Source organism: Dermacentor silvarum, chromosome 1 (assembly GCF_013339745.2).
Source record: "Dermacentor silvarum isolate Dsil-2018 chromosome 1, BIME_Dsil_1.4, whole genome shotgun sequence".
NCBI classification, from domain to species: Eukaryota; Metazoa; Arthropoda; class Arachnida; order Ixodida; family Ixodidae; genus Dermacentor; species Dermacentor silvarum.
This window is the reverse complement of record NC_051154.1, coordinates 253,345,912-253,371,834: the sequence shown is the minus strand read 5'-3', so window position 1 is coordinate 253,371,834 and position 25,923 is coordinate 253,345,912. Positions and strand designations below refer to the sequence as shown.

Below are 25,923 nucleotides of genomic sequence, written 5' to 3'. Positions count from 1 at the left end.
GATTAAAAACAGAAGTACTTCTAAAAAGTGATTGTCTTACGTTGTATTATTAATTAAAACAAACTTAATCTAGGTTTTTTCAACAAAAAACTAAAATATTTTTTATTTAAGAATGTGGCAAGTCAATGCCAGCCAAGAAAAATGCCTAGCCAATCCAGAACGACATAGTGGCGTGCGACGAGGCGGCATTTGATCCTGCTCGAACAGACTATGAACGCGTTTTCGGCTATTATTTGTGTGCAAGAGCTGTTCAACCACTCAAATGAACTTCTGTGTCCTTTTTTTATGCATTACATTTTATACCATTGAAACCGCTGGCGACGAGGCTACGCACTCGGCCAGCAAAGTGCGTTCCGTGAACGCACTTGGACCGGAGTACACTCTGCAGCAAGTGACACTCCACTTGCAACGTTTAGATTGGGCAAAGTGCACTTAAACCGAGTGACACTCTCCGTAAGTGCACTTAACTTGCCCGCTTGACCGGGGTATAACTTAGGTACTTATGAAGTGAGATGTATAGTATGCTCTACTTATCTCAAAAGGGACACCAAATTAGTATGCCAGTACTGATAACAACTCAGTTTGTATACAAAAGTCTGGAAAATATTTTTTTATCAACAGAATGTCTGTCAAATAGAATTACGTGCTTTTCTCCCTCTAAAGCTGAAGAAATAGCAAAGTTGACCTAATTTACCAAAGGGGTTTTCAGTTTAATAGTGGGCCATATACTGTGCTTCATGGCAATCTTCTCTTGCTTAGAAAGTATTGCTTTACAGCTTTCTTCCTGAAAACAGTAGGGAGGGTTTTTCTATCTTTATGGCAGATGGTTTCTGTGGGTTATCGTCAGTTCGTTAAGGCCAATCTGCACGACAGCCAAAAGCTGAGGAATGTGCATCACGTCACTCGGCACCGCTCCGCACGGTCGTTGGTGCCGCAAGCATCGACCGCGGTCAGCGCCGACGGCAAAGAGATCTCAAATTGGGAGGCCCACGGGAAGTTCGTGCTTGGTACCAATATTCAAAAGATTGAATATTCGAGAAATTGAATTTGAGATATTTGATCCATGAACTGAATTATTCGAAAGTTCACTATTCAATTCAAAATCGAATATTCAAGTATTCACACACCCCTACCAAAAACCCTAGATTTTTGTTCGCGACAGATTTAACTTTCGAACTCTATCAGCAACAGGTTCTTTGGGGATGGTGACAAAACTTTCATGAACGTCCAAAATTATCCCTACATTACGGGCATCTACATTCAAGCATCTCGATGATGTTGGCTAAAAACGTGAAGTGGGCGCAAGGTATGCTAAGTCACCTTCAAGTGTATTGTCGTGTAGCACAGCTTGAGCCCTTCTCACCGCGATGCTCTCATCTGCAGCGAAGCTGTTGAGAACAGCCTTGACACAGGCAAGGTGCCTGTGGTAACAATCGGCTGCCTTCAGCCGATTGTTACCTTATATATATCCTTTTAAACAAAGTAAGGCTAGGACAAAACCCAGAAAAAGGCGTTTTTAGGCTCTGAAAATCCCCATATAGGTACCAACATCAAAATAGGAATTTATAGGCATAAAAATGACATTAAAATGTTTAAAAATTTAATTCTAGGACTTTACATGCCAAAACCATGATCTGATTATGAGGCACGCCGTAGTGAGAGAGACTGGAAATTTCAACCACCTGGGGGTCCTTAACGTGCACCCAATTGTCACAGCCCACAGGCATTCTGGCATTTCACTCCCATCGAAATGCAGCCGCCGTGGCCAGGATTCAATCCCGTGATCTCGAGCTTAGCAGCGCGATGCTCTAACCACTAAGCAACTACGGCGGGTGCCATTAAAACGTTTCTAGACCCATAGTTCGTGCTTATATGTTGAACAGGCCTGATCAGGTCGTAAGAAAAAAATAGGCATTTTGCCCAAGGACATGAGCCTTCTAAAAGCATTAAAAAAGTCCAGAGGTTGAAGACAATGCAGAACATTTGCAATCAGTCCTTTATCATTTATTTCCCATCCCAGCTTTATTACACAAGCTTTATCCCGACACTTATGCCAGTAGTTCTTGCAGGCACTGCAATGACTTCGCTAGCCTAGGCCATATATGCTCTGGCGTTGCCCCTCGTTGCAAGGCACGGAACAAATCAATGAGGACAAGTGGCTCTCCGCTATCTAGAGCCCCGATGCCGGGGCGCAACTATGGGCTGTGCAGAGGGCCCACGATGCGGCGGTCGGGCATGGCCTGACTGTCCCAACGTGGGAGCGGCCCGCTGCGTGCTGAGTCGCGTACCTCAGGACTTTCATTTAGGTTTTACATCCATCCATCCATCCCTTGTGCATTGTTACAGCTTAAAGCAGCAGTTTTTTGTTAATTTGACATAAGTGAATTTGGCCTGCCTTTTAATTCTGTCATGTTCAGAAGCCCCCATTGTCACTCATGTGTTAACCACTTTTAGTTGAGAGTAAGGAGCTTCAGAAGCAAGTTTTGCCAATTGTCTATAAAAACACAATAGCAACACTTCATAGAAGTCCAAAGCTGGGCTGTATGGCTTGCTAATAGCTCAACTAATGGTTTTATTCGAAGTGGTGTGATTCCTATAAAGTTGAAAGAATGTGGAATGCTTAGAGACAGGCAGAAAGAGCCACTCGAGAGTAAAAATGAAGTTATCTAAGCTAGCTGCTCAGCTGGCCAGCAAGCAGTCATTGGCTAAGTGCAGTCAAAAACTGAAGGAATTGTGCAGGCCAAGAACAATTATACAACAACAAATCAAAAATTGTATAAAGCCTGCAAGAAAGAAAGCAACAAAAAGCTAGCTTTGTAAGCCACTGACAGAAAAACAATAGACAAAGCAAAACTGGGAGTATAGGAAGTGAAATGTGGTGAAAATTGCCAGCAAGGCACAAATGTCAAAAACTGATAGCTAAGATATTTAATCTTTTCGTCAAGAAGACTGACAGGCAGTGTGGTAGCACATGCTTGTGAATGATTTATGCTTACCCTTTTCACATGCAAGGTAGTCGTGATATTTCTTTACTACATGCATTTCATCAAAGATAACGGAACAAATAATCCAGCAATAAACAACCAGATTACTACTTGCCATCTTTTCTAATAATTTGGCCTGCTTGCAGTTTGTCAATTCAGTTCCGGCAGATTTCAGCAAATGTGTCCCATTTGTTTCTTTACCTATTATATACGCTGGTGTAACACTTCTTTTATATTTACAGGATCGGTATTCACACATGCTGCTCTGAATATGCGAGAAGGTTGAAAGAGATCTAATTCAAGAGCCTGTTGTGTAATGCTCCGTGTGCAGTAACATACATACTGCAAAATTTATCCTAATAAGACAGAGCTATTTGACAATGTTGCAGGTGTAGCTGTTTCTGCCAGGTTTACACAGTGCAACCCTCAGTTGTGAAAATAAATTACCGCATATCTTCAGGCTTCTTTGCAGCAGTGCTGGACGCATAATCCATATGGTGCCGAAAGATTTTCCTGCACGAAATCAGAAAGTGCGGTTAGTTCATCGCACTGGTTAGTTCATCGCACTCCATTTTAACTAAGCTAAAGTTTCAATCAACGCAAAACATCCATATTTACAAGACTTTTTTTTTTGTACGGACACAACAGCAGACACAGACACACTGATATAGTTAGAAAAGACACAGCAGACAAACTTGCTTTCAATGGATTAAAATTATCACACATAGCATACTGCCTGATGTTCTTCATTATCCTCTTTCTTGTTAACATCTGCTACTGCCTGTTACCAGTGTTATCCTGCTTTACCACTATGTAAGATGTGCGCTTTATTTTTAATTTTTCAATTCTGCAGTTTCAAGTGCCAGAACCACAATATGATTATGAGGCACGCCGTAGTGGAGGACTACGGATTAATTTTGACCACCTGGGGCTCTTTAATGTGTACCCAATGTACGGCACACAGGTGTTCTCGCATATCGCCCTCATCAAAATGCGGCCGCTGCGGCTGAGATTTTATTCATGCCTGTTGTCATTCCATCTATACCAAGGCAGGCCCGCCATAATCAGATCACACATGCACCGCTAACACTGTTGTACATTTTCGAATGCACACAAGAACCACTGGCCACTCTTGAATGTATGACGCATGTATAAATAGCATGTAGGTTCGAACAGTGTCATGGGATTCAACAGCCAATTGTGATTGCTGGTTTCTTGTCACATTAAGTGCCGCTTTAATTTCCGGGCATAAGTTTGACTAATAAATAGTTTGCTTCTTCTCTTTCATCATCCCCGTCTGTGTTCTCATGTGAGCACTGTCACTGCGACATAAAAATACATTTAAATCCTGGCAATTCATATGCTCCTCTCAAGTTTGATACACCCAACACAATGTGTACCAGTACAAATTCAATTTATGCCAAAGATGCAAACTTCAAAAAAAAAAAAAGCACTGAAGCCTACTTTATTACAGGGCTGTTAAGCAGTGGTGTGCAAAAATATTTGCAGAGTTTGTGAAGCCCACAATTTTGAATCAAACTGCTTGATTTCCCTTCTGTGGCTAGTGGACAAGGCTAGCCGATGGAACGACAGGCTCCGTGTCAAGTTTGGGTGAGCAGCACATGGCTGTTGACGCAAGGCCACAGTACAAGCTTGCGGTGCAGGTGGAACACCACATGCTCACAATTACCTCATTATGTTTCCAAGTATACGAACTAGAGTTTTCAGCAAGCTAGAATAGCCATGCACTACACAATCTTCAGAGTTCAGTTTAGGTCAGGAAGCCACCCCCGTCTTCCAAATTATGCAGGTTGCAGCCATACGTAAGAGTGTACAGTTACAAAAAGTGTTACCTCAAATGGGACTTTTCTGAACGCTGCTAGTGATATGTTGCAATGTGTTTCAACTAGCACCATAATGGCTCCAACACCCATGATGTGCCTCTCACTACTGATAACAGTTAATATGTACCCTCAACATAATTTTCCAAAGCCACTGCTCCTAGGGGTTGTTCTCTTTCTGATGCACCTACTTTCTGGATTTTCAAAAAGCCTTGCATAGATTAGGCAATTCCTCTGACTGGCTTACTGCAGCAGCATCCTGCCTTGGGAGAGGGAAGACACTGCAGGAAACTTTTAGGTCTCAAAAACCTTCTCATCAATAATAGAGAAATGAAAAGAATTATGCCTGACCGAGCAGCCCGTGGTTTTTGGAACACTTCATGAAGCAGTGATAACAGTCCTTGCTGAACGTCTTTTTGGCCCACGTTGACGGTGTTCACATCTGTTAGTGTCAGCTGCTTCTTTCGGCCATGGATGAACTGCAAAGTATATTGTTATCACAAGTTCCAGCATAAAGCCTCACATCATGTGCGCCTATGCATAGTAGGAAAGATGCCACAAGAGACAGCTATGTTGATGCAAAGGTGGTGGTTCAACACCCCTCATTTTACCTGGAGTGTAGAGAGGCAGGAACGCACATCATTTCCTGCCTTCTCACACAGTGCAGACACAGCCGTTTGTTCCCCTTTCATCCGTTCCCTTCGCATCACCTGCAAGAACACAAGACCAGGGTTTACTTCTTGCAAAACCCCAACGTTCTCTAACTAACAATACTTTGTATGAGCAAACTATAAGACATGAAACAGCTGAATTAACAGTTAAGCCACTCTGATCCTGTGTGATTACTGACATGCCTACAGTGGGCTGACAACTTCACCTTTCAATTCCTCAGCTGCCATTATCATGTACTTGTTGTAAAAGTAGGACGAACACACAGTATGTGTGCTGTTATCGCCTGCCTGTGTTCGGCGTGTGATGTCACGACAGATAGCTGGGCGACAACTACGTGCGCCAAGCTACTTTTACCATGTGACGTCCCCCAGAGTGTATATTATCGGCCAGCACCATAAACAGGGGATCTTTCCTTTCATCACCTAGAGCGCAGCTCGTCGACTGTTTATTCCGACACGCATACGCGTCGCACTCGTATGCAGTGTCACCACAGTATGAACATGAAATTAGTCACAATGCAATGTGCAGAACGCACAAGATGCTCTACTTTGCATCAACCAGAGCCCAATATTGTTATCAAACTTAACTGAAACCCTGAACCAAAAAACCATACCCAAACCAAAATTTTTGCCAGAACCTAACCTGAACCTAAAATTGTATTTTCGAAACATGCCTGACCCTGAACAAGGTTGAACTAAAAAAATTATGTGTTACTGGTTTGGAACGAAACAGTTCAAACGTAACTGGTGACGCAGAGCCAAGAAAAGCGTTAGACTAAATAAAAGAGCTTTTTTTCCTCAGTCAGCCCATCCCGCTAGCAGCCCATTATGGCTCAAAACGTGGTTCATATGTGCGAGTTGGGATGCGTGCTGGATATATGCCAGATACTGTTAGTACATAGGCTGGGACACTTGCAATTCTACTTAGCCATAGCCAGCTGAGGTGCATGGCAGAAAGGCTTTTCAAAAGTCTGATTGATCACCGATGGTGCTGCAACTTTGTGGTGCGGCTGTTAACCCTGGCAATTCAATCGAGCACCAGATCTAAAAAAAGATGAGAAAGAAGGAGAACAAGCAGCAGCTCGATTCCCACAGGTTCCATTCCAGTGCAGCCCCACCCTCTCCTCCCCCCTCTTCTAATATTATAAATTAAGCCTGGATTTCCCAACAACTAAAAAAACAAAGAAAAAGAAAGTATGCAAGGATGAAATGAGCTCTAGCTCCTGTTTGGTTTCTTTAACCATAATTTGCCTTTTTCTTAAGTATTTAAATTTTCATTTTTCTGCAAGCATAATGGCTGGTGTTGTTTCTCTGTTTACTTGGTCCTTTATTTTGTTAATGTAACCACGTACCTGTTTGATTACTGCCTGTTGTGTTTTGTCAGTAAACTGTAATTTATGCATAATCAAAATCACACATCACCTGTTGATCACCACTGTATTTGTTTCATGTTTACAAAAAAAACTCAGTTTCACCCACTTACTAGACATCATATTACAGTATAGACCACTTATAACGTAACCGCTTATAGTGCAGAACTGGCTACAACGCGGCCTTTTACGACTCCCATTTACCCTCCCATAGAACTCCATGTATACGCATACCGCTTACAGTGCAGCCGCGTGAGATGAAATACTGGTTATAATGCGGCTTCCGCGGGAAAATATCGCCGACAAGTGCGGCAGCGAGCACGCTTCTCAACAAGGTGCGTGCTCCCGGCCGACGTATGCATTATTCAATGCAATAAACTCTCGTTAATTCAGACTTATTTGGCCGCACATCGGTTAATTCGGACTACTTTCGAAGCTCGGTGAGCGAGGAGCGCCGCAGATGTGCGACGCAAAAGAGCAAGAACGACGTGAGCGTCCAACCGAAACGAAGCGGCGGAGTCCGCATCGCCACAGCCATCAGTTGAAATCGTACGTGAATGACAGCAACGCGGAATGCTTCGAACCTATTTGTGTCTTTAAAGCCTGTATTCTTGCGTTTACCGCCATGCATAACACTGCGTTGGTCGCGGGCTTCCATAACTGCGTAGTCGTCATCCACGATCGCGTCGATAGTGGCCGCGGTTTTCTCCGCAACGTTTGCGGCGAAGAGTAGTTTCATTCTTAATCGGTACGCACGTCAGCCGCATGCCTAAAAAACTGCGTAGTCGCCATCGATGATCGCAGAGATAGCGACCGCGGTTTCGACCGCAGGTGTTGCAGCGAATGGTAGTTAATTCTTCCAGACTCGGTGCGTGTGTCGGGCGCGTGCCTTCAGCACCGCAAAGTCGCCGTTCATAATCGCTTCGATAGCGGTCACGGTTTTTTCTGCAGCAGTTGCGGCAAACAGTTGTTTCGTTTTGACTCGGTGCAAAGCTGTCGAGCTTGAAGAGCAACGGCTACATCGTGATTGTGTTTTTGCCAGCTCACTGGTGAAAACGTAATCACGATGTGTGCGCGATAGTACAAAGCGTGTCTACATGCTTCGTCTACATGTTTTGCATATGTGCAGGGCTTGAAAATCAGTGTTTTGGTTATAGTGCAGTACCGCTTATAGTGCAGATATTCGCGACTTCGGCGACTTACGTTATAAGCGGTCAACACTGTAATAATATTATGACAAACATGTTAATTTATTAAGTGGTCATGTGTGATTTAAAAAGCAATAAACAATGCATTTCTCGCCACAGAATGCTCCATACCATGCGCATCACCAACATCACATATGTTTGTCATAATAATTATGCACTTGTTCATATATATATATGGGTGTTTGATTTGAAATACATAAAGCCAGGCATTTCAAGTTAGAGCTAGCGGAAATATGGCATATTTACTCTATTCTAATACTCACTTTTTTCCGGAAAAATTTATTAAATAATGACATGCACGTTAGATTATCCAGTCCCGTCTCCCACCTGCCAGTAAAGTAATCTGTTACTCTTTCAATAAAAAAACTTGCATGCCCAGACTAGTGATTGATAGCCTGTCTACTTTGTATCACATCGAAACAGGGAAGCTTGAGGATCAAGTGCACTGTGCTGAATCAGTTCGGGAATTGTCAGAGCTCTTTATTTCCCTGAAGCAAAATTGAACTGGAATGAAATCAAAGAGCATTGGCCCAGAACCCTAACAGAACTAAATTATTGTTGGTTTTATTGTACGTATGTTCCACACCCCAGTTACAACAAGCCCGAGTTTCAACTTGGCCAATTGACTCATGTAACTTTAAGACAACACATCTTATTAGCCATGGTACTTCCCAACACAGCCAATAGCATGTAATCATTGGACAAGATTTGAGCATAATTAACAACTAGCAAGCAGCATATATATATGGACATTAACACAGTGCCATCTCAGACTATCTTTTCCACATTTTCCATCATATAGTACAAAGAAGAAATCAGTAACATAGCAGCCAGAGCATCTCACTTAATTCAGGTTAGCTTTCTGTAATTTCAATAAAAAAAGGGAATGCAGTTTTCTTAATACCTCCAACAGCCGAGTACAAAGGCGGGTCTTCTGTGTAGATGGGAAGTGCAGCATCAATGCAACTTGTCGCAATGGCCGCAGGGCTGGAACATACCTTCATAGAAATGCAGTTTTATTTTGTGAGTACTGATATTCTGTAGCAGCAGCACCATTTGAAGCCTGGACCTTTTGGCCCCTCAAGCCATATTTTGCATAGAAACAGCCCATGTGACACCACAGTGGGCAAATCCATCGTCTCCACCGCTTATGCTTAAGTGCAAAAAGACTACTGCAATATTTGTAAACATATTTATTAACTTGTGACGCTTACAGCCTGTCGGGAGTCTATTATACGCAGAAAGTATTAGAGATTGTGTCAGAAAACTTAGCCAGCATCACTAGTGCACCTAATAAGTATGGACACATGAAGCAGTCTAAAGCATGCCAAGCTAGAAGCGGCATCAGAGTAACGAAAATCTTCAGCGAATGCCATAGCAGGAATTAGTCTTGCCACAAAATATGAGTGATGAGTGTGAAATGTAATGAAAAACACCACCAGCTGAGCCAAGCGCAATTAAAGGCACAGAAACAATCAATGCATTTCCACAGGACTATTTTACCTGTGTCAGCATCTTTAGTGCGTCACACAGAGCGTCATGACGCTCGCGCCCATCCATCGCCCATGGCAATGAAGTGTCCCCAGTTGGAGTGTGCCTGGCACCAATTAAAAATGTAAGGCTGGACACATCACACAGCTAAGTTGCCCTGTGCTGCACAAAAGACAGCTTACTGAAAACTTTGTGGTGAGCGGAGGATAAAAGATTCCAAGCGGTTGCAATTAGGCATCCTTGTTAATTCACCTTTCGATTCATTCCCTCTTCCACTTAAAAAATCATGGAAGACTGGGTGCCTCGGGTTAGGCAGTGAAATAAGGAGCCAACTGAAGGTTTTAAGCACATCAGCAAAAGAGAATGAAAGGGACAAACAAAATGTAGACAAAGCTCAACATGTGAAGTGGAATCAGGAGACTGGGGAACCAGGAAGGCAACCAAAGCCATGTACTGTGAGTGATGCTCAGCATCTACTGTTAGTGATGATAGTCGATACAAAACTTTTCAACAAGTGTTGCAGACTACACAGCAGTCAATGTGTCAGTAATAGACATTTCAATGGCCCGTGACAGGTTGAATGAAAATCCACAAATTTGCAACATTGGTCACATTGTAGTGGACACAGAGCCTATGCATTAAATGTGAACAAGCCTCTTGAACAGGTTTTACAAAAAATTCAACAGACTGTTATAGAGAAGGTTCAATCAACAGGAGGTTCAACAGAATGTTGTAACTCGTGGGTATTTTTGCATCTCAAAGCAATGCATGTACTTTAAGGTATGCTGTGGTGGAGGGCTACAATTTAATTTTGACCCTCCTGGGGTTCTTTAACGTGCACCTAAATGTAAAAATGTGAGCATTCTAGCATTCCATACAAAAATCCAACATTCCATCTTTGGTAGTATGCTGTGCAAACAAACTTTAAGGGCTATGCAAGCATCATGGAAGATATTGCGAAAGAACTGCACAGTATAAAATGTCACAATACAGGGAGAATATTTTACAGCTTATCCATTGGAAAAATAAGATAACAGAGTGCAACTGAATTCCTTGAATTTGATTAAACAGGACATGCAGGCTTGGTTTTGAATTATGCAAAAGTTCAAGTAAAGACTGCTTGCAAAATTTTTATGTAAACTGAGCATTAATTGATTTGCAATAAATAAAATAATGGCCTGCACACTTGGAGACGGGGACTGCATATATGATCTTGCAAAACAAGTGCACTCTAATGTATTTTTTTTTAACATTCTCACAATAGCTGAAGAACCATATACCACTAGATGATTATTTGGTTTTATTTCAGGTGCAGCAGTCAAGAGTGCAAAGGAGAATGAGGACAGACATTTGAAGGAGGGCAAGACAAATAAGGAGGAAAAATGGCTCTGTTGCCCATGCAATGTGCACGTGTTGGTTGCTGTGGCAGTCAGTGCCTCAAAAAATTGGTCTACATGTGTAGTTGATCTACTGCACATAACTACTGTATCATCAGTTCATGTGGTGGCAGGGTGGTTTTGCAGCAGCCAGATTTTGACAAAGGCACAATGTAAACATGCCTGGGTACATCAATTGAGGTGCATGTCAACGAACCCAAATGATCGAAGTTAATCAGCAACTCTCCAACTGTGACTTCTCTCCCAGCCCCGATGTTGCTTTAAATGTTAAACCTAGTTATTCACTCTATCAATCAATCATAGATTCCAAGTGTTAATCCATTTGTATTTTGAATGCCATCAATTGTCTTGCATTTGAGGTTGAAACGATTTCAATTTGGCAAGCTTTTTCATGCGATGTAATAGGCAGGCATCTGTCGGGGTGAAAAGTCAAATTAACCAAGGAAGTGTGCTTTATCATGCTTACAGTTCATTGCAGATACAAATGATGGGTCTAAGAAGCAGGCTTCCATCTTTCTTTTTCTTCTTTCCTGTAGGCTGGCCAGTGCTTTTGATCATGTTGACTAGTACGTTGATAGAAGCCTGGTGCGCGTAAAAAACAAACAAAAAGAAAAAGCAAGCATGACTTAAATTTAGTGCTTTTACATAAACCATAAAATGCAATACTTTGCAACCCTCACGACCATTCAACGCACAATAATCTGGTGCAATGGGCCAAAATGACTACCCTGCACAACTGTAGCAAAAACAGGCATGTATTAACAGGCATATGGAGCCATCACCGATTATCAGTGGGCAGTGATTTCACAGACTACAGCACACAACAAAGTGCTGCAATGATTAAAGGATGCTTTCTTCCCATGGTTGCCAGGCTCCCTGCGACAGTGCCTTATGGTGTGTGCAGAATCATTGCAGGCCAAAAAGGGGCATGCTTGGGTAATGCAGGGGTGACATGACGCAACGCTAATAGAGAGTAGAAGAGTTGCAAACTGAGTCAGAATGCAGTTATTTGGAACAAACATATAAAGAACAAGAACACGAAACCAAAGACAGCCAGGGCCGCGATTTTGTAGCAATGCCTTAAGACTTATTCTATACTAGTCTTATCATCCACCGCTCACGGCCAGCTGATCCCATTGATAACGCGAGCGGACCATCGCTCTGACCACTGAAAAAGCGCGATAAGCGCGAAAAGGCATTATTACAGGAAAGGCATCGCTACAAAACATCGGCCCAGGACACAACACTCAGTTGTGAGAAGCACTGTGTTTCGTCTGTCATTGCTTTGTGCTTTTGTTCCAAGACCAACAGGCAGTTTGTCACATGGCTGCTAGCCTATCTGTATACGCCTTACAGCTCATGCTCAAACAGCAACACAAGCAACAATTGGTATCCTCATCAGCCTTTACTTATGCCATGTCAAATAATGTAAAAAAAAATAGCTGCATTTTGCTCCCAACTATTATAGCCTTTGCTGAAGAAGCTACAAGCAGGGAAAAAAGAAAACAGCATAGATAACATGGCAGCACGTGCTAAGAGATGTCAACAGTTGGCTCATGAGCGTTTCACGAGTCTATGCATGCACGTTTGCCCGTGCATGCAGACTTTCCTACAAAATTTACTAGTGGGAACTCTGGTGCTGCAAACTCTGTCGTAGTTTATGCAAATTCATTTACTACCCATAATTCCCATGCTGGCTCAACTGCCAGCCCCCATAGACATCAGTGCCAGGTTTCCTACTAAAAATTTTTGTAGTAAACTCTATGCGCGCAGGCATGCGAAGTTCCTAAGTTCCACCCTAGTGTCACAGGAAATGGAGAGGAAGTTAATGTGTAAGCACCCATTTCATTCACTTTGGTGAACTGACTCGGTTCATTTTTGCATCCCACAAACTTTAGATCAGAAAATTTCTGCCGTTCACAAGATTCATACTATATTATAAAGATTATGCCACAGTGAGTTTAGCATAGTTTCACATGTAACTGGTGTGGGGTTAAAGACATGATTTTTCCTTCCAGTGCATTTTTAAAGAAACACGTTGGGAATGTGCTTCCCATAACGGAAAAAAAAAAAGCTCTACTTTCAACGCACTATTGCATCTACCGTATTTTCGCGATTCTAAGCACCCCCCTCTATTTTCGCGAAAAAATTGGGAAAAAAGTTTGCATGCGAATCTAAGCACCCCCCTATTTGTTAAAAAGAGCGCGTAGCCAAGGCCACCAAGTGCGCTTGCTCACTCTCTTCGAGTCGGAGCCTTCGGAGTCCTGAGGTGGCACGGCGTCCGCAGCGCAATCTCACCGCACAGCCGGACTACAGAGGCGCGCGGACTCGTGACGCCCGTGAACCGCGCGGACACGTGATGCTCGTGTGCCACGCGTAGCCGGAGCCGCCGGAGTCCCAAGGTGGCACGGCGTCCGCAGCGCTACAGTGGCTAGAATGTAGCAGCACGACCTCGCCGCACAGCCGGACTGCAGAGGCGCGCGGACTCGTGACGCTCGCACACCGCGCATAGCCAGAGCCGTCGGAGTCCCGAGGTGGCACGGCATCCACAGCGCGATCTCGCCGCACAGCCGGACTGCAGAGGCGCGCGGACTCGTGACGCCCGCGATCGGCGCGGACTCTTGACGCTCGCGCACCGCACGTCTCGGAGCCCCTCACTAAGGGCATCGTGATCATGAAAAAAGGGAGTGCTTAGAATCGAGTAAATACAGTATGTCATTTTTTATTTAATTCCACAGGTTGTATTTCTCAGCTACTTTTCTTTCCAGGACGACAGAATATGGCGTCAGTGCGGATAATGGGTATCACCATTGCTGGGAACTATCGCAAAGAAATGCAGCACTATAAGCATTTCAACATTCCTAGACAACTGTCAAAATGGTTTTGCTGGCAAAGCTGCCAGAACCTGTGCTTGACTTCACGAAGCATTCTTGCTGCAATTGAAATAGCAATTTGCAGTGTCAGTGAGAACAATTTCTGCTGGCTAAGAGAACATACCACACAGCAAAGACAGAAATAGACAACTTGCCACACTATGATGCAGATGAAGTGATGTTAACATGCTTCATATGAAAATGTCATACTACAAGAGCTTGAGAGTTAAACCTTCAATGTTGTCATCTTTCACTATTATGCCAGCATAAATATAAAGCAGGTTACACAAAGACAAAAAAGAGAGTAAAAAGAAAGGAAACTGCTGCAAATTCAGCAACACAGCCTGCTAAGCATGAGCCATAATAAATAATTTTTTGATAAATATCTAGGAGCAAATTGAACAAAAGAGTGATGTATTAGTCAGCTAAATGTGTGCTCTTGGTATGAGAATCAGTAGGCAACCTCAAGTGGAAGTAAACAACACACATTTGCACTGCATAGCAGAAGGCACTGCAGATACATGCTTTTTCTACCCAGATGTGGGTGGCCTCTTCCTAGCCAGAAGAATCGTCCTTACCAGAAGAATGACCACATAAAAAATGTGGTCACTCCCATTTCATGGACACACAAGAAAGAACATGGCAGCAAAACATCCACGACCTCTCAGATGACCAAGTACACTATTTTCAGCTGCTTCTGTACTTTTGGTGTAACCTTCATCAAAGCAGTGCACAACGCAGACTACTTTGTAGCCATGGATGAGACAACCGCTAATTTGCATAGGTGTATGATGCTAACACACATAGCCGCAGGAAGGACCCATCACCTATTGAATGCAATTTCATGTGTGAGATATCATTAAGCTTGGCACGGTGGAGATGTGAATAATTCACAATGCATAAACTATTGCTTCAAAAATGGAGCAGGATGTGTCGGCTGATTGTGAACATTTAACTCCTAAGCTTGAGCTGTAACCATCCAGGCCGCTGTTTCTTAGCTCACTGGAAACAAACCATGGTAGTCAGCTCTTTTCAGTGCATGCAGTTGTGCCATGCGTATTATCTGTGGCTTACATTTCTTTCATATTCATGTGTTCCAACAAATAAATTAAAAACTTCATAGTGAACTGACGAAAAAATTTTAGAAAATGAAATTTTCGGAACAAGTTTCATTCTCTATTTCTGGTGAATATGGATGGTATAAACTATAGCATGTCATATTTTTTCGTCAGAGTAGTGTGTGTATAATTATCTTATAATAAATTTTTTGGGAAAGAACTTGAGAGTTAAATGGTAAAGAACCATTTGAAGCCAGTAGACAATGAAGCCAAGGAAAGCATGGGAGAGATTAACTGTGTTTTTAATTGAAGTGTAGAAATAATAAGAAAAAGGTAAATGAAAGCAGGAGAAAAGACAACTAGACAAATTGAAGAAATGACCATAAGGAGTAAAAAAGACACAAATATGACACATTCTTATGCTGCTCACACATTATGGTTTTGAGCGTTCTTGATCTGCTTTTTATTCACGCGGTTTTAATTTCTTGGCTACTTAACAGTTCGTATATTTTTTTCCTAATGTGTTTTACATATCTTCATGCAGTACTTTAACGACTGGGTTTCTTGTTAACTATGCATTTACCTGATGTATGGATTTATGCCTACACTGTTGCCTGTATTTATGCTTGTGTTTACGCTTGTATTGTTGATAAGCTTTGCATATTTTTTTAACTTAGTTTACTGCTTTTTGCATTGTCATACTATTGTACTAGCCCTCCTTACCCAATTCCTGATATAGAGACCTGTAGGTACAGTTAAACCTCTATATAACGAGCTTCAATATAACGAAATTCTCGATCTAACAAAGTATATAACTTTTTTAAACTTCTTGTCCATAAAACATTTATTTAGAGCCTCCATATAATAAAGTGTGTTCATACATAACTTCAATATAATAAAATTTCACTGCTGCCGCGAAGGAATACAGAGAAAATAAATGGAAACTTCTGCGGACGCAGATGGTCATATGACTGAATTACAAGCGGAATTGCAAGCGGCATAGGCTGAGTGCCTATGCAGCCCACACACCCTATTTTAGAGGTAATCTGCCCATGTGCAAAGAGTGGGCATGCAGAGATGGCGTGTCATTATGTGCACCATGTTCCCATGTGTTTAGTATTGGAGGTTGTGTAATCTAGAGTTTCGGAGACACATTGAGGCAAGAAGCAGACGAAGCATTCGCTCCCCACTGCCGGCGCTTTTCATGATAGCGTCGTCCCACTGCGAGCGTCACTATCAGCCACAGGGGCGTTGTGAGTGCGAAAGCGGGGCTGGCTTCGCTTCATATCGCCAATGTGACAATATCTTCGACACGATATGACATCGTATCTTATGTCGTCGACTCTCAAATTCAAAAAATGAATTGTTTTCTCATTGAAATTAGCTTTTCCCAATTGCCTGTTAATACTGAAAATATTGCGGCCCCTTCGATGTAAAAAAAATCTATCGGGAATTGTACAAATCAGTTGCATTAGAAGGTCAAATTTCAATATAACGAAATTTCGATGTAACAAAGCAAACTGCCAATTTTACCGACTTTGTTATACAGTGGAATCTCGATGATACAATCACGGCTAATACGAATTTCCGGATGATACGAATTTTTCTGTGGTTCCGGCCAAGCCCCATTACTTTGCAACGGGCTAGAGTATGGTTGTTACGAATCGATTTTCGACCCGCGTCGGTTGATACGAATAAATGCCGCCCCACCGACGGCCGAGAAGGAGAACAGCGCTTTTTCCCTTTCTCTTTTGGTGCGGAGGCACGGACGCGGCGCCGGACAGCACGGAGGCAGCGACTGGGCGCGAAGAATTTGAAGCGGTGGCGCTTTTCTTGCTTTCGTGTTTTTCCTCCTTTTCGGCGGCCGCCCATCGGACGGAGTGGCTGCTGTGCTTCGGGCCGCATTCTTTGTGCTTGCACCATTTTGCCTACTCGCTGCGAGCTGTCTACCGAGATACGATCTCGGCTGATTCGCGCGGCCGTATGACAAGGCGCGGGAGCCTCCGTTGGCGCGTCATCCGTCGACTGCATTATCGGTGGCGATGGCACAGGGCGATTGTCGGTTTCGCTGCCGGAGTCACACGGTGCAAGATAGCGCGGCACGTAATCCACGGTGCGAGTAGCGCGGCACGGTCAGTAGGGTTCTCCTCCGCTTCTCCCGCTAATCGCCACATTTTTCTTGCCGTAGGAGGCTTGCGCTTCCGTATTCCGAAGACGTGCTTTGTCCAAAATTTTATCTCCAACGAGCGACGATCCATCACTAACCTAGGAGCTCTCGGTAATCCGAATTCTGCGTGTCAAGTGAAGACGCCGGCGTGGTTTACGAAGCAGACAACTGCGGTTGCCATCTTGCTCCTGCCACAGAAGCAACCAATGCAGAGACGCCTTTCAGCACGGCAGCCAATCGGAGGCCGCTTTCATCGGAGGGTCCGTGTGACTACCTATCGCAGACCCGCGCTTCTTTTGAGTTTGCGCGTTTGTTACAAGATGGCAACGACGGACGAATTGAGAAGCGGAACGGCGAAACTTTGAGCTTTCGAACGATACCAAGATGGTGGCGCTCGGTGGCCGGAAATACGAGATATGTCTCCTTGAATTGCGGTGATTTTGTGCGATTTAAAGCTGTTTTCTCACCCTGCGCACTGACGAATAAATCTTTTTCGGCCACTTTTAGCGCGTTTTCAGCCAAACTATTTTGATTCAGCGTAGATTAGGCGTTGCAGATACCGAAATGCGTGGTTTTTAAAAATACATTTTTCTCGCGATTTTCGCGATCTGATGCTCTCATCCCCCCATAATTTAGCTAGTTTTAATTGTGTTTCGATGATACGAATTTCGGCTAATACGAATATTTTTCGTGACCCCGTGAGGTTCGTATCATCGAGATTCCACTGTATTGATGTTTAACTGTACTTCAAATAAATAAGTAAATTTACAATTCTAGCGACACTAATGGTTAGTCACTCAGGCCAGTACCATTCACAAATGGGCTGAGCAGTTAAAAAGAGTATCTCACAGGTGGTGCGCCGTCAATCTCATCAATGACAAGACAGTTTGGTCGTGGGTCCTGCCCTAAGACAGCCTTCATTTGAGTGGCAGTCTCCAGAGTAGTCTTGAACACATCGGGGCTTCTGTCATCACTGTAAGGCCAAAAATGACAGCTTTATTACAAGCCTTAAGCACAACATAGTAACTTTCTTAGCTAAGCAGCAGAGATGGCCGCCCTGTAAACAGTGACCATACTATGCAGATATCACCTGCTGTAGTATTTGCTTTACATGGTAGTGTACATTTTTAAGTCTACATCCCAGAAGTGTAAATGAACTGTGAATTTGTTTTGATTAGTGACCTGTAGCATAATCACTGCTGCTGCAAGAGTCCTCAAGTATGCAGGCCTAGTTAGAGTTTACATTGGTGCAGAAATTCAAACATCAGTGTACTTCTATTTTGTTTAGCTTATTCAGTTACGAGACCGATAACCGCTACATAGATGGACAAGCCTCTAAGCTAGACAAACCTTGAAATGCATATCAAAGTGGCAGTTATCGAAGTGATCCTAAGCTATATTCAGTCAAAGAGCCTGGTCTCACATGGCACTTCTAGTGCCAATGTCTAGCAAATACTGTCCCCCAACAATTTCTAATTTAAATTCCACAGTAACAGCGGCATTTAAGGCATCCAAGGCAATAAAATACTGTTCCATGCTCTTACCCATACCCTTTTATCAGCGCTAGTCCTTAACATGGCACATGTATAGCCTCGATCCGGCCCTTCAGAAGATGTGAGACAGTGTCAGGGACCAAACTCACCATGGTGCACTTTCTTCTTACCTGCTATAAGCTGGGCCTACAATTCCAGTAACAATGTTTCAGCACTCACTGCTTTCACCAAAATTGCTGGCTTCTGCTGAAACCCTAGTCTTTTTCTTGAACTTCAGGTTCCTTCCACAGCACAATGTTATGGAATAATATTAAAACCCTGATATGCATAGGTGCACTACGGAATGTGCTTGACTACTTGATATACGATATATCCAGACCTGGAAAGGCAGCCTGTAAGGTATTGCATATTATGTTCTCTTAACCAGACTCCCTGGAAAATTATCTTAGAACACATAATAAAATGCTTGCCATCTATTATAAAACCATGCAATGCTCTAATAAGCTTACAACCGACCACCATTTTATGGGAAGCATGTCACGTGTACGGTGTACGATGTAATAAGTACACATATTCATTGCAAACATTTGGCACTATCTTTAACATGTACAAGCATGATAGTCCCTTTCCAACTGCATTCTCTCGTTTACACAAGATGATCAACACCTCAGAACAGTAGTCACGCAGAACCACTCCAGTAAGTATAACATTAGACTGTTAAGAACTAGAAAATTAAGTGAGTCCAACCTGGCATTGAGCTCCACAACATTGTAGCCAGCATGCCTTGCAATGACATGTGCCAGGGTTGTCTTGCCAAGCCCTGGTGGCCCGTAAAGGAGAATGACCTATAACATGCAAATTATGGAAATCACAGCTTTGAAGATTCATCACTCCAAAACACGCGTGTCCACATAGTATAACAAAAAATAAAACAAACTAGCGATGGACAGGAGCACCAGTAAATTTACTAGTTTATAAGATGCCACCAATAAATAATAACTAAAAGATAGCAAGAAACAATACATGGTCATATACATGGTCAATACATGAAGAGTTAAAAATGCCATGGAATGACTCAGTGAAAAATAAATCATGACATCAAGGGGTAGAGGAAGATTAAGATCACGGAACAAAGATCACAGAACAAATCCCAGATGGGACAGTACAGAAAATCGTTAATCGTTCGGGAATCTACAGCCTCTTTCTAAAAAAGTTGTCGCAGTTTCACCTGAAAGGCGAAGCATCAATTGAGATAGCAAATTTGGAGAGAGCTATACGGAGTAATGACAGTAGCTTTATCAGCTGTATAAACTTGGACATGCAGCAGCACCGGCAACACGCAGAACTATTGTCGACGCCGTCGGCGTTTTGCCCACGTTCGCACAAAATGCGTGCGGCGTTGGTGACTGTTGCCGGAGCCTCTGATATACATAGGTACTTGGTGCCGCAGCTAAACGTCCCCTTCCTCCCCCCCACTGCTTTTCGTGCATCAGAAGAAGGCGCGTTTGCTCTACATATATGGTGATTGTAAAGGAGGAAAGAGACGCCTACTTCTGCAGCCCTTAAGGGAGCACGGCACAGAACGCGCGTTTGTTCTCCGCCGTGCGTTCACTCCCCGTGAAAGCGCGCGTCCCTCGCGCCCTTTCACTCGCACATACAGCGTGCGGCGGCGCGCGGCGACGATTTCATCTCCATTGACGTCATACGGAACCTCACGGCGACGGCGACGCCGACGGCAGAAATCTGCTTTGGAGTGTCCATATAATTGCTATCGCAATAAAAAAGAATCTTATTTGCTGTCCTGCCAGCACCTGCTTTTAAAGCCCGGACCACACGTCCGCTTGCGGATGCGCGCAAGCTCGCGTCTGCGCGCCCACGCATGCGCAGACGGTGCGGCACGGCTCGTACGCGTCGAAACGCGGCGCGATCTCGGTGATCAGCTCCTCTCTGATATTGCGCGCTTGAGCTGCCTCGCACCGGCGCGCCTGGCTACGCAGCTACGGTGCAGTACATTCAACTCTCAGTTAAGCAGATTTATAACATGCAAGAAAGTGCTTCTTCGCTTTTTGTGCTGATCTAACAGTTCTAAAAATATAACAATTACGTTTATAAATATCGAAGCATTTTGAAACACTGTCAACAACGAAGTACGAAGTGGCGTCTGCCAAGGTGTAAACGAGTGAGGCCAGTGAGCACGCGCTGCCGCGCGTATTTGTGGATGCAAACCGTCATTCCTCGCTAGGCGCGGCAGCCGCTAGGCACGTAGACGCGAGCTTGCGCGCGTCCGCAAGCGTACGTGTGGTCTGGGCTTATGGGTAGAGGGACCTCGTCGAGCTGACGTACCTTCCCTGCTCCCTGAATTTATTCTTGGTACAAAAAAGCAGGCATACAAAACACAGACACAAGAACTATAACAATACAAATGCCATTTTGTGCCCAAGTTTTCTTTGTCTGCCTTTCTGTACCATAAATCCTTACCAACTTGCTCAGCTTTCTGTCGTTCTAAGCACTTACTTTATTCAACAAAATGTAGAAATAAACTAAGCTGAAATTGACGATCAAGAAGAAGTATGCTTTAGCATGTAAGTTTCAACAGGTGGCACAGTGAATCAAGTGTGAGGGAGATCTATCTGAGATGGCTGACATGCACTCTCCACATTTGCTGCCATCGCATACTGGCTAGAAACAGGCAACATGATTTCGTTTCAAGCATGTGACTCAAGGTGCCACCATTACTGCACAAGACCTCCTAAACGTAAAGAGTAATACATTACACCAAAATGATGAGCTAGTGAATTCGATACCCTGCTGTCAGATTCATGTAATCAAAAATTGTGTTATATGTGAAGACAAAGGTAACCTAAAACAACTGGCTTGCAGCCTCAGAGGGACGTTTAAAGTCAAACATGTCTAGCTAGACAAGTAGATTACCCTTTTGCCATGCCCTCAGCATTTGCTGCGCATAAGATGACTTAGCAGTCAAGGACATTGCAATTAAAAACTGCACTTCCCACCTGCATTCCACTTGCCAACAAGTGTGCTGCCAAGATAGCTCCACTGCCGCTATTTGTATGCCAGTTTTTCTTGCAGCCATCGTCACATTTTCTTTGTTTTCTCCTCTCTGCATTTTTATATATTTTTTTGTGTGTGCTTGTGCTGCTTAAGCGCACAGGGTAAGCCCTTCTACTTCCCGTGCATTTTTTACCATGTTGAGGAACCGGTTTCTCAGCAACTAAAAGAGGTATCAGCATAATGCATATATAATTTTCTTCTAAATTTCCCGCTCTTTTAACTGTACCAGACTTATTAAAATCCGACTAAAATTGCTATTTTGGCGAAATTGTTCACACTATAGAGTACCTAAATTCTGGCTTCATTTGCATATTTCAAAATTTGTAACACAAAAACCGTTCGGTGCATACTTTCAATTCTGGCACAGTAGTTGCCTACAATTATACAGATGACAGGGAAATAAAATCGACTGGTTATCCTGGAAGACAGGAAATAATGGTATCTATGTAATAAAAAACATGGTACTGAGATAATTGAGTTTAAAGTAAGAAAAAAGGTGAAAAACACATATTATTTAATACAAACACCGTTAAAGTCATATCTATAGTAGCCACCAGTTTGGTAATCATTGCCGAAGTCATTTTTTCAATTTTGAGCCTGTCGTCTTGCTTGCCTTGCCTCTTTTGTGAGCTGTGGTGCAGGTCTCTCCGCAATGTATTGTCGATTGCAGTCAACTTCTTTCAGCCATTTTACTGTGCGGCGGCCAGACTTCAGAGTCCTAATGACTCCAAAATGGTGGCACATGCGATATACCCGCAACGAAATACCCGCGTCCAATGTCACAAGGAAAGCAGCTAGGAACGAAAAGCGTTTGAATAGACACACTCCTAAGCATGAAGGCTGAGAAAAACGCGTGCACAGCGTTTTTTTCACTGCCTTGACTGAAAAATTAGCGGTGCAACAGTTGCGAGACAATTTCTCATACACAGCTGATTCGAGACAAGCGTATTGGTTTTCGTGTCGGAAGTTTTTTGTTAGAAAAATCACCGGTAAGCACGGAGCACATCCGAAAAGGGGATGTATTCACTCACTACTTGCTTTTGGAAAAAAATTTTTTTCAGCCAGAAATAAGACTTTCTAAGAAAAGCGCAAATATGGAAAATGTGCGTAAAGAGATAAGCTTCTCACAGTGCAAAGAAAAAAAAAGTACTTTTTTTTAAATTTTGCCTTACCCTGTGCCCTTAAGGCACGCTTGCTCGTTCACACCATGAGCCTTCTCTCTAAGATTACATTACTGTGTGTCAACACTCGCAATGGTGGTAGCCTCCGTTTCCATCATTGGTGCCTTGAGGACACTAGTGAGCATTGCTCTCTCTGATTTTCTCCATGTGTTAATGATGTTTGTGCATTCAATCTCCTAGTGCTCAATTTTTGTTTATGAACTTCGATGCTATGGTTCAAGCAAGTCTTGCTTTGTAGGTATGCGTTGAACTTCAGTGCTTTTTCCTTTCTCCTCAGTGGTGCCATTACCAGGTGTTCTCTGAGCACACATGTTTGTGCATGCATTCATATGTCTTCCTATTCAAACGTTGCAGTGTTGCATGCCAGCTTCATGCTTTGTGTGTGCCACGTGTTGTGGGTCTCAATCTCCAATGTGAGCCCCCAATCTCCAATGTGAGGTGGCAACACCACTGTTCAGGTTTTCATTCTTTTGTCGCTTACTGATGCTCTGTGCTTAGTAAAAGACATGGATCTATTTTCCCAAACTACCTATTTATCAATTCAGCTTGCCGTACTGTTTAAATTTAGTGTCTCCTTTAAGAACATAGATCAAAGCATCTCTTACACAGTAAGCCACACAATTTCAAACAGTTTCACTTTGATATAAGAATTAAATGAAAGAGCTTGCCTTCTGCTGAGGTCTTTTATGTTCATCCAATTCCTGCGTCAAAAAGATAAAGAAAGAAAAATAGAATCAACAATGAACATAAACAGTAGTGACAGTCTCCACAATTGCCAGTATGCCATGTGCAATACTGCAACATAATGACATCTAATTTGTATATAATACACACACTACAGTACAGGTGGGCGACGTCAATGGGTAAATCAATAAGATGACACAGTTACAAAGGAATTACGACTAAAGTATAGCTAAAGTTTAGCCAAGAAAAGTGCTGAAAATTGCTGAAACTAATAGAACTAAGGAGAATGAAGTCATTCAACCATAGGGAGTCATTACTATACTTTATGCATAGATGAATAAAACTAAAAACAAAAGCTAAAAGAAGAAACAACACATCATCGCTGGGATCAAACCTCGGATCTCAGGACATTACATACAGGGATTCATAACCTTCAAAATAGTGACGGCTGTCATCTCCTTCAACTTTGTGGGTATTAATGTCTACACGTATATGAAACCTAGCCTCGAGACAGTTAGCTAACACCGCTTCTGGCTACAGTTGTTGATGGGAACATCCTATTTAACTGCAGGCACCCCTTGAAATGCGGTCCTGAAGGCAGATGTAGGCTGCTGCAGCATTTTCTGATGCCTGCTCAATCTCCAATTGTTGTCTTTTAATTTATCACCAATCTAAAAAAAATAAAATAATGTCCTTCGATCCACAGTTAAATAGTGATACGCGCAAGATATATATATTTTTTTTATTTCAGTGACTGGGGGTCTCTTTTCTAGCTTTTAACCCTGAGTGTTGCCTACAGGCAACACACGAGAATAATATTTTGTTCTTGCCAAGTTTCAGTTTTGAGTACAGACCTTCTGGCAAAATGTCTTCGGCCAACACTGAATGACATGCAGCAAGCATCATTTGCTGGATTAGAGCCAGACCAGAGGACGAGTAAGAAGTTTGGAACCAGACTTGCTTTCTTTTGAAAGCACTGTCACAGGAGAAAGACCGCTGTAAGATCCCCGGCTGCAGTGGTATCACACAGGTAACGTAGACCCAATGTCTGCCCAAGCTCCACACGAAGCCATAAGGTGTCTTAGAGTGAAGCTCACTTCCAGTGTTCTGCCAGGTGTTACTCACCTATTGCACAAAGTTTGTGCAAAATAACTTTTCTTCTCATTGAATGCCCTTGTTCTAGGTATATTGCTCATTTTGATGAAAAATAAACATTTACTTTTTACTTTAATATTTTTATGTCTCGTCTTTAATGAATGTCCAGCCATTTTACAAACGAAAACAAGTGATATTCGAAGAAAGCGGTTGCCCACTTTTGCTCTTTAAGCTGTAGCAGCAATAAGACAATCACCTAATTAATCCTCAATTAATTATCAAACTACACTCCTTGAAAATATTGAGTTGAGAACAGAACACGCTGGCCAGAGCGAGCATGTCACATGCGTCTGTGCTGCGCAATCAGCCCAAGCTTTGCTGTGATAATTCCATCACGCAGACCTTGCTAGTGCAACATTTTTCAGAAATTTTCGCTGCAAGCTGGTTCATATAGCAACGCAGCATAATGAGAAAGTACAGGTGCTGTGCAGTGGGGTGTGTGTGAGAAGCACATCAGACGTGACTTTTCACAAGTTCTCCAAGTAAGAAAGTGTTGTAGAAATGCAACTGTATCTGGTAACTTTAATTAGGTCACCGTCGAAGCATAAGAACGGAAAGAGCCGATGCTCACAAATGCATGCCACACTGTTTAAAAGATGCTGGACCACAGGGATTTGCTGGCAGCACAACCACTCATGTCTATTTGATGGCCGACATTCCCCATATATGACCCTGAAACGACACTGTCGCAGTAATTTGTACAGCTGTATACAGTAAAAGCTCGATGATACGAATCTCACGGGGTCACGAAAAATATTCGTATTAGCCGAAATTCGTATCATCGAAACACAATTAAAACTACTGTCGAATCTCGATAATTCGAACTCGAAGGGGCCCGAAAATTTGTTCGAATTAAAAGGACGTAATTTTGAAGTATTCGTGCACCATAGCACGATGCACGAACGGTGCGAGTCGTGAAATATCGCGGCGCGCAAGCGCATAGCAAGCGCGGGCCACGAAACTGCCCAGGCCGGCTAACGGTCGCTTCCCGATAACGAAGAAAACAAAGCTTCAGGGAGCGAGCGGGCGGTGCCGGCACACGGGTGCGCGCGGAGACCGTCAAAGGTGAGGGAGGAGGGCGGCAGGGAAGCCGATTAGGCCGCGTCAACTCCGCCGCTTCGGTGGCTCCCCTCGCCCTCCCTATTCAACTCCCTTGTAGCTCTCTCATCTTCGACTCCGTGCGCACATCTCCGTGCGCGCCCGCCGCCGTGCTGGCGCCAGCTTATTTTAGCCGCCCCCTGAAGTTTCGTTTTCTGCCGTTATCGAGAAGCGAGCGTT

The 25,923-nt window shown here is 43.3% G+C and overlaps 1 protein-coding gene across 2 annotated transcripts in view; it reads right to left on the bottom strand.

The window, feature by feature from the left end:
* The window catches only part of LOC119437057 (chromosome transmission fidelity protein 18 homolog), a 134,765-nt gene that overhangs the window by 78,430 nt on the left and 30,412 nt on the right, over positions 1 to 25,923 (bottom strand). For both annotated transcript variants that reach the window (XR_007464835.1, XM_037704129.2), the window contains exons 7-14: positions 23,475 to 23,507; positions 19,301 to 19,398; positions 17,910 to 18,033; positions 11,429 to 11,544; positions 8,979 to 9,072; positions 5,437 to 5,535; positions 5,177 to 5,304; positions 3,432 to 3,497 (exon numbers count right to left, since the gene is read on the bottom strand). Coding sequence is in view for 1 of the 2 variants with exons in the window: in XM_037704129.2 (XP_037560057.1) it covers positions 3,432 to 3,497; positions 5,177 to 5,304; positions 5,437 to 5,535; positions 8,979 to 9,072; positions 11,429 to 11,544; positions 17,910 to 18,033; positions 19,301 to 19,398; positions 23,475 to 23,507 (758 nt within the window). In the remaining variant the exon portion in view is untranslated. The remainder of the gene's footprint in view (positions 1 to 3,431; positions 3,498 to 5,176; positions 5,305 to 5,436; positions 5,536 to 8,978; positions 9,073 to 11,428; positions 11,545 to 17,909; positions 18,034 to 19,300; positions 19,399 to 23,474; positions 23,508 to 25,923) is intronic.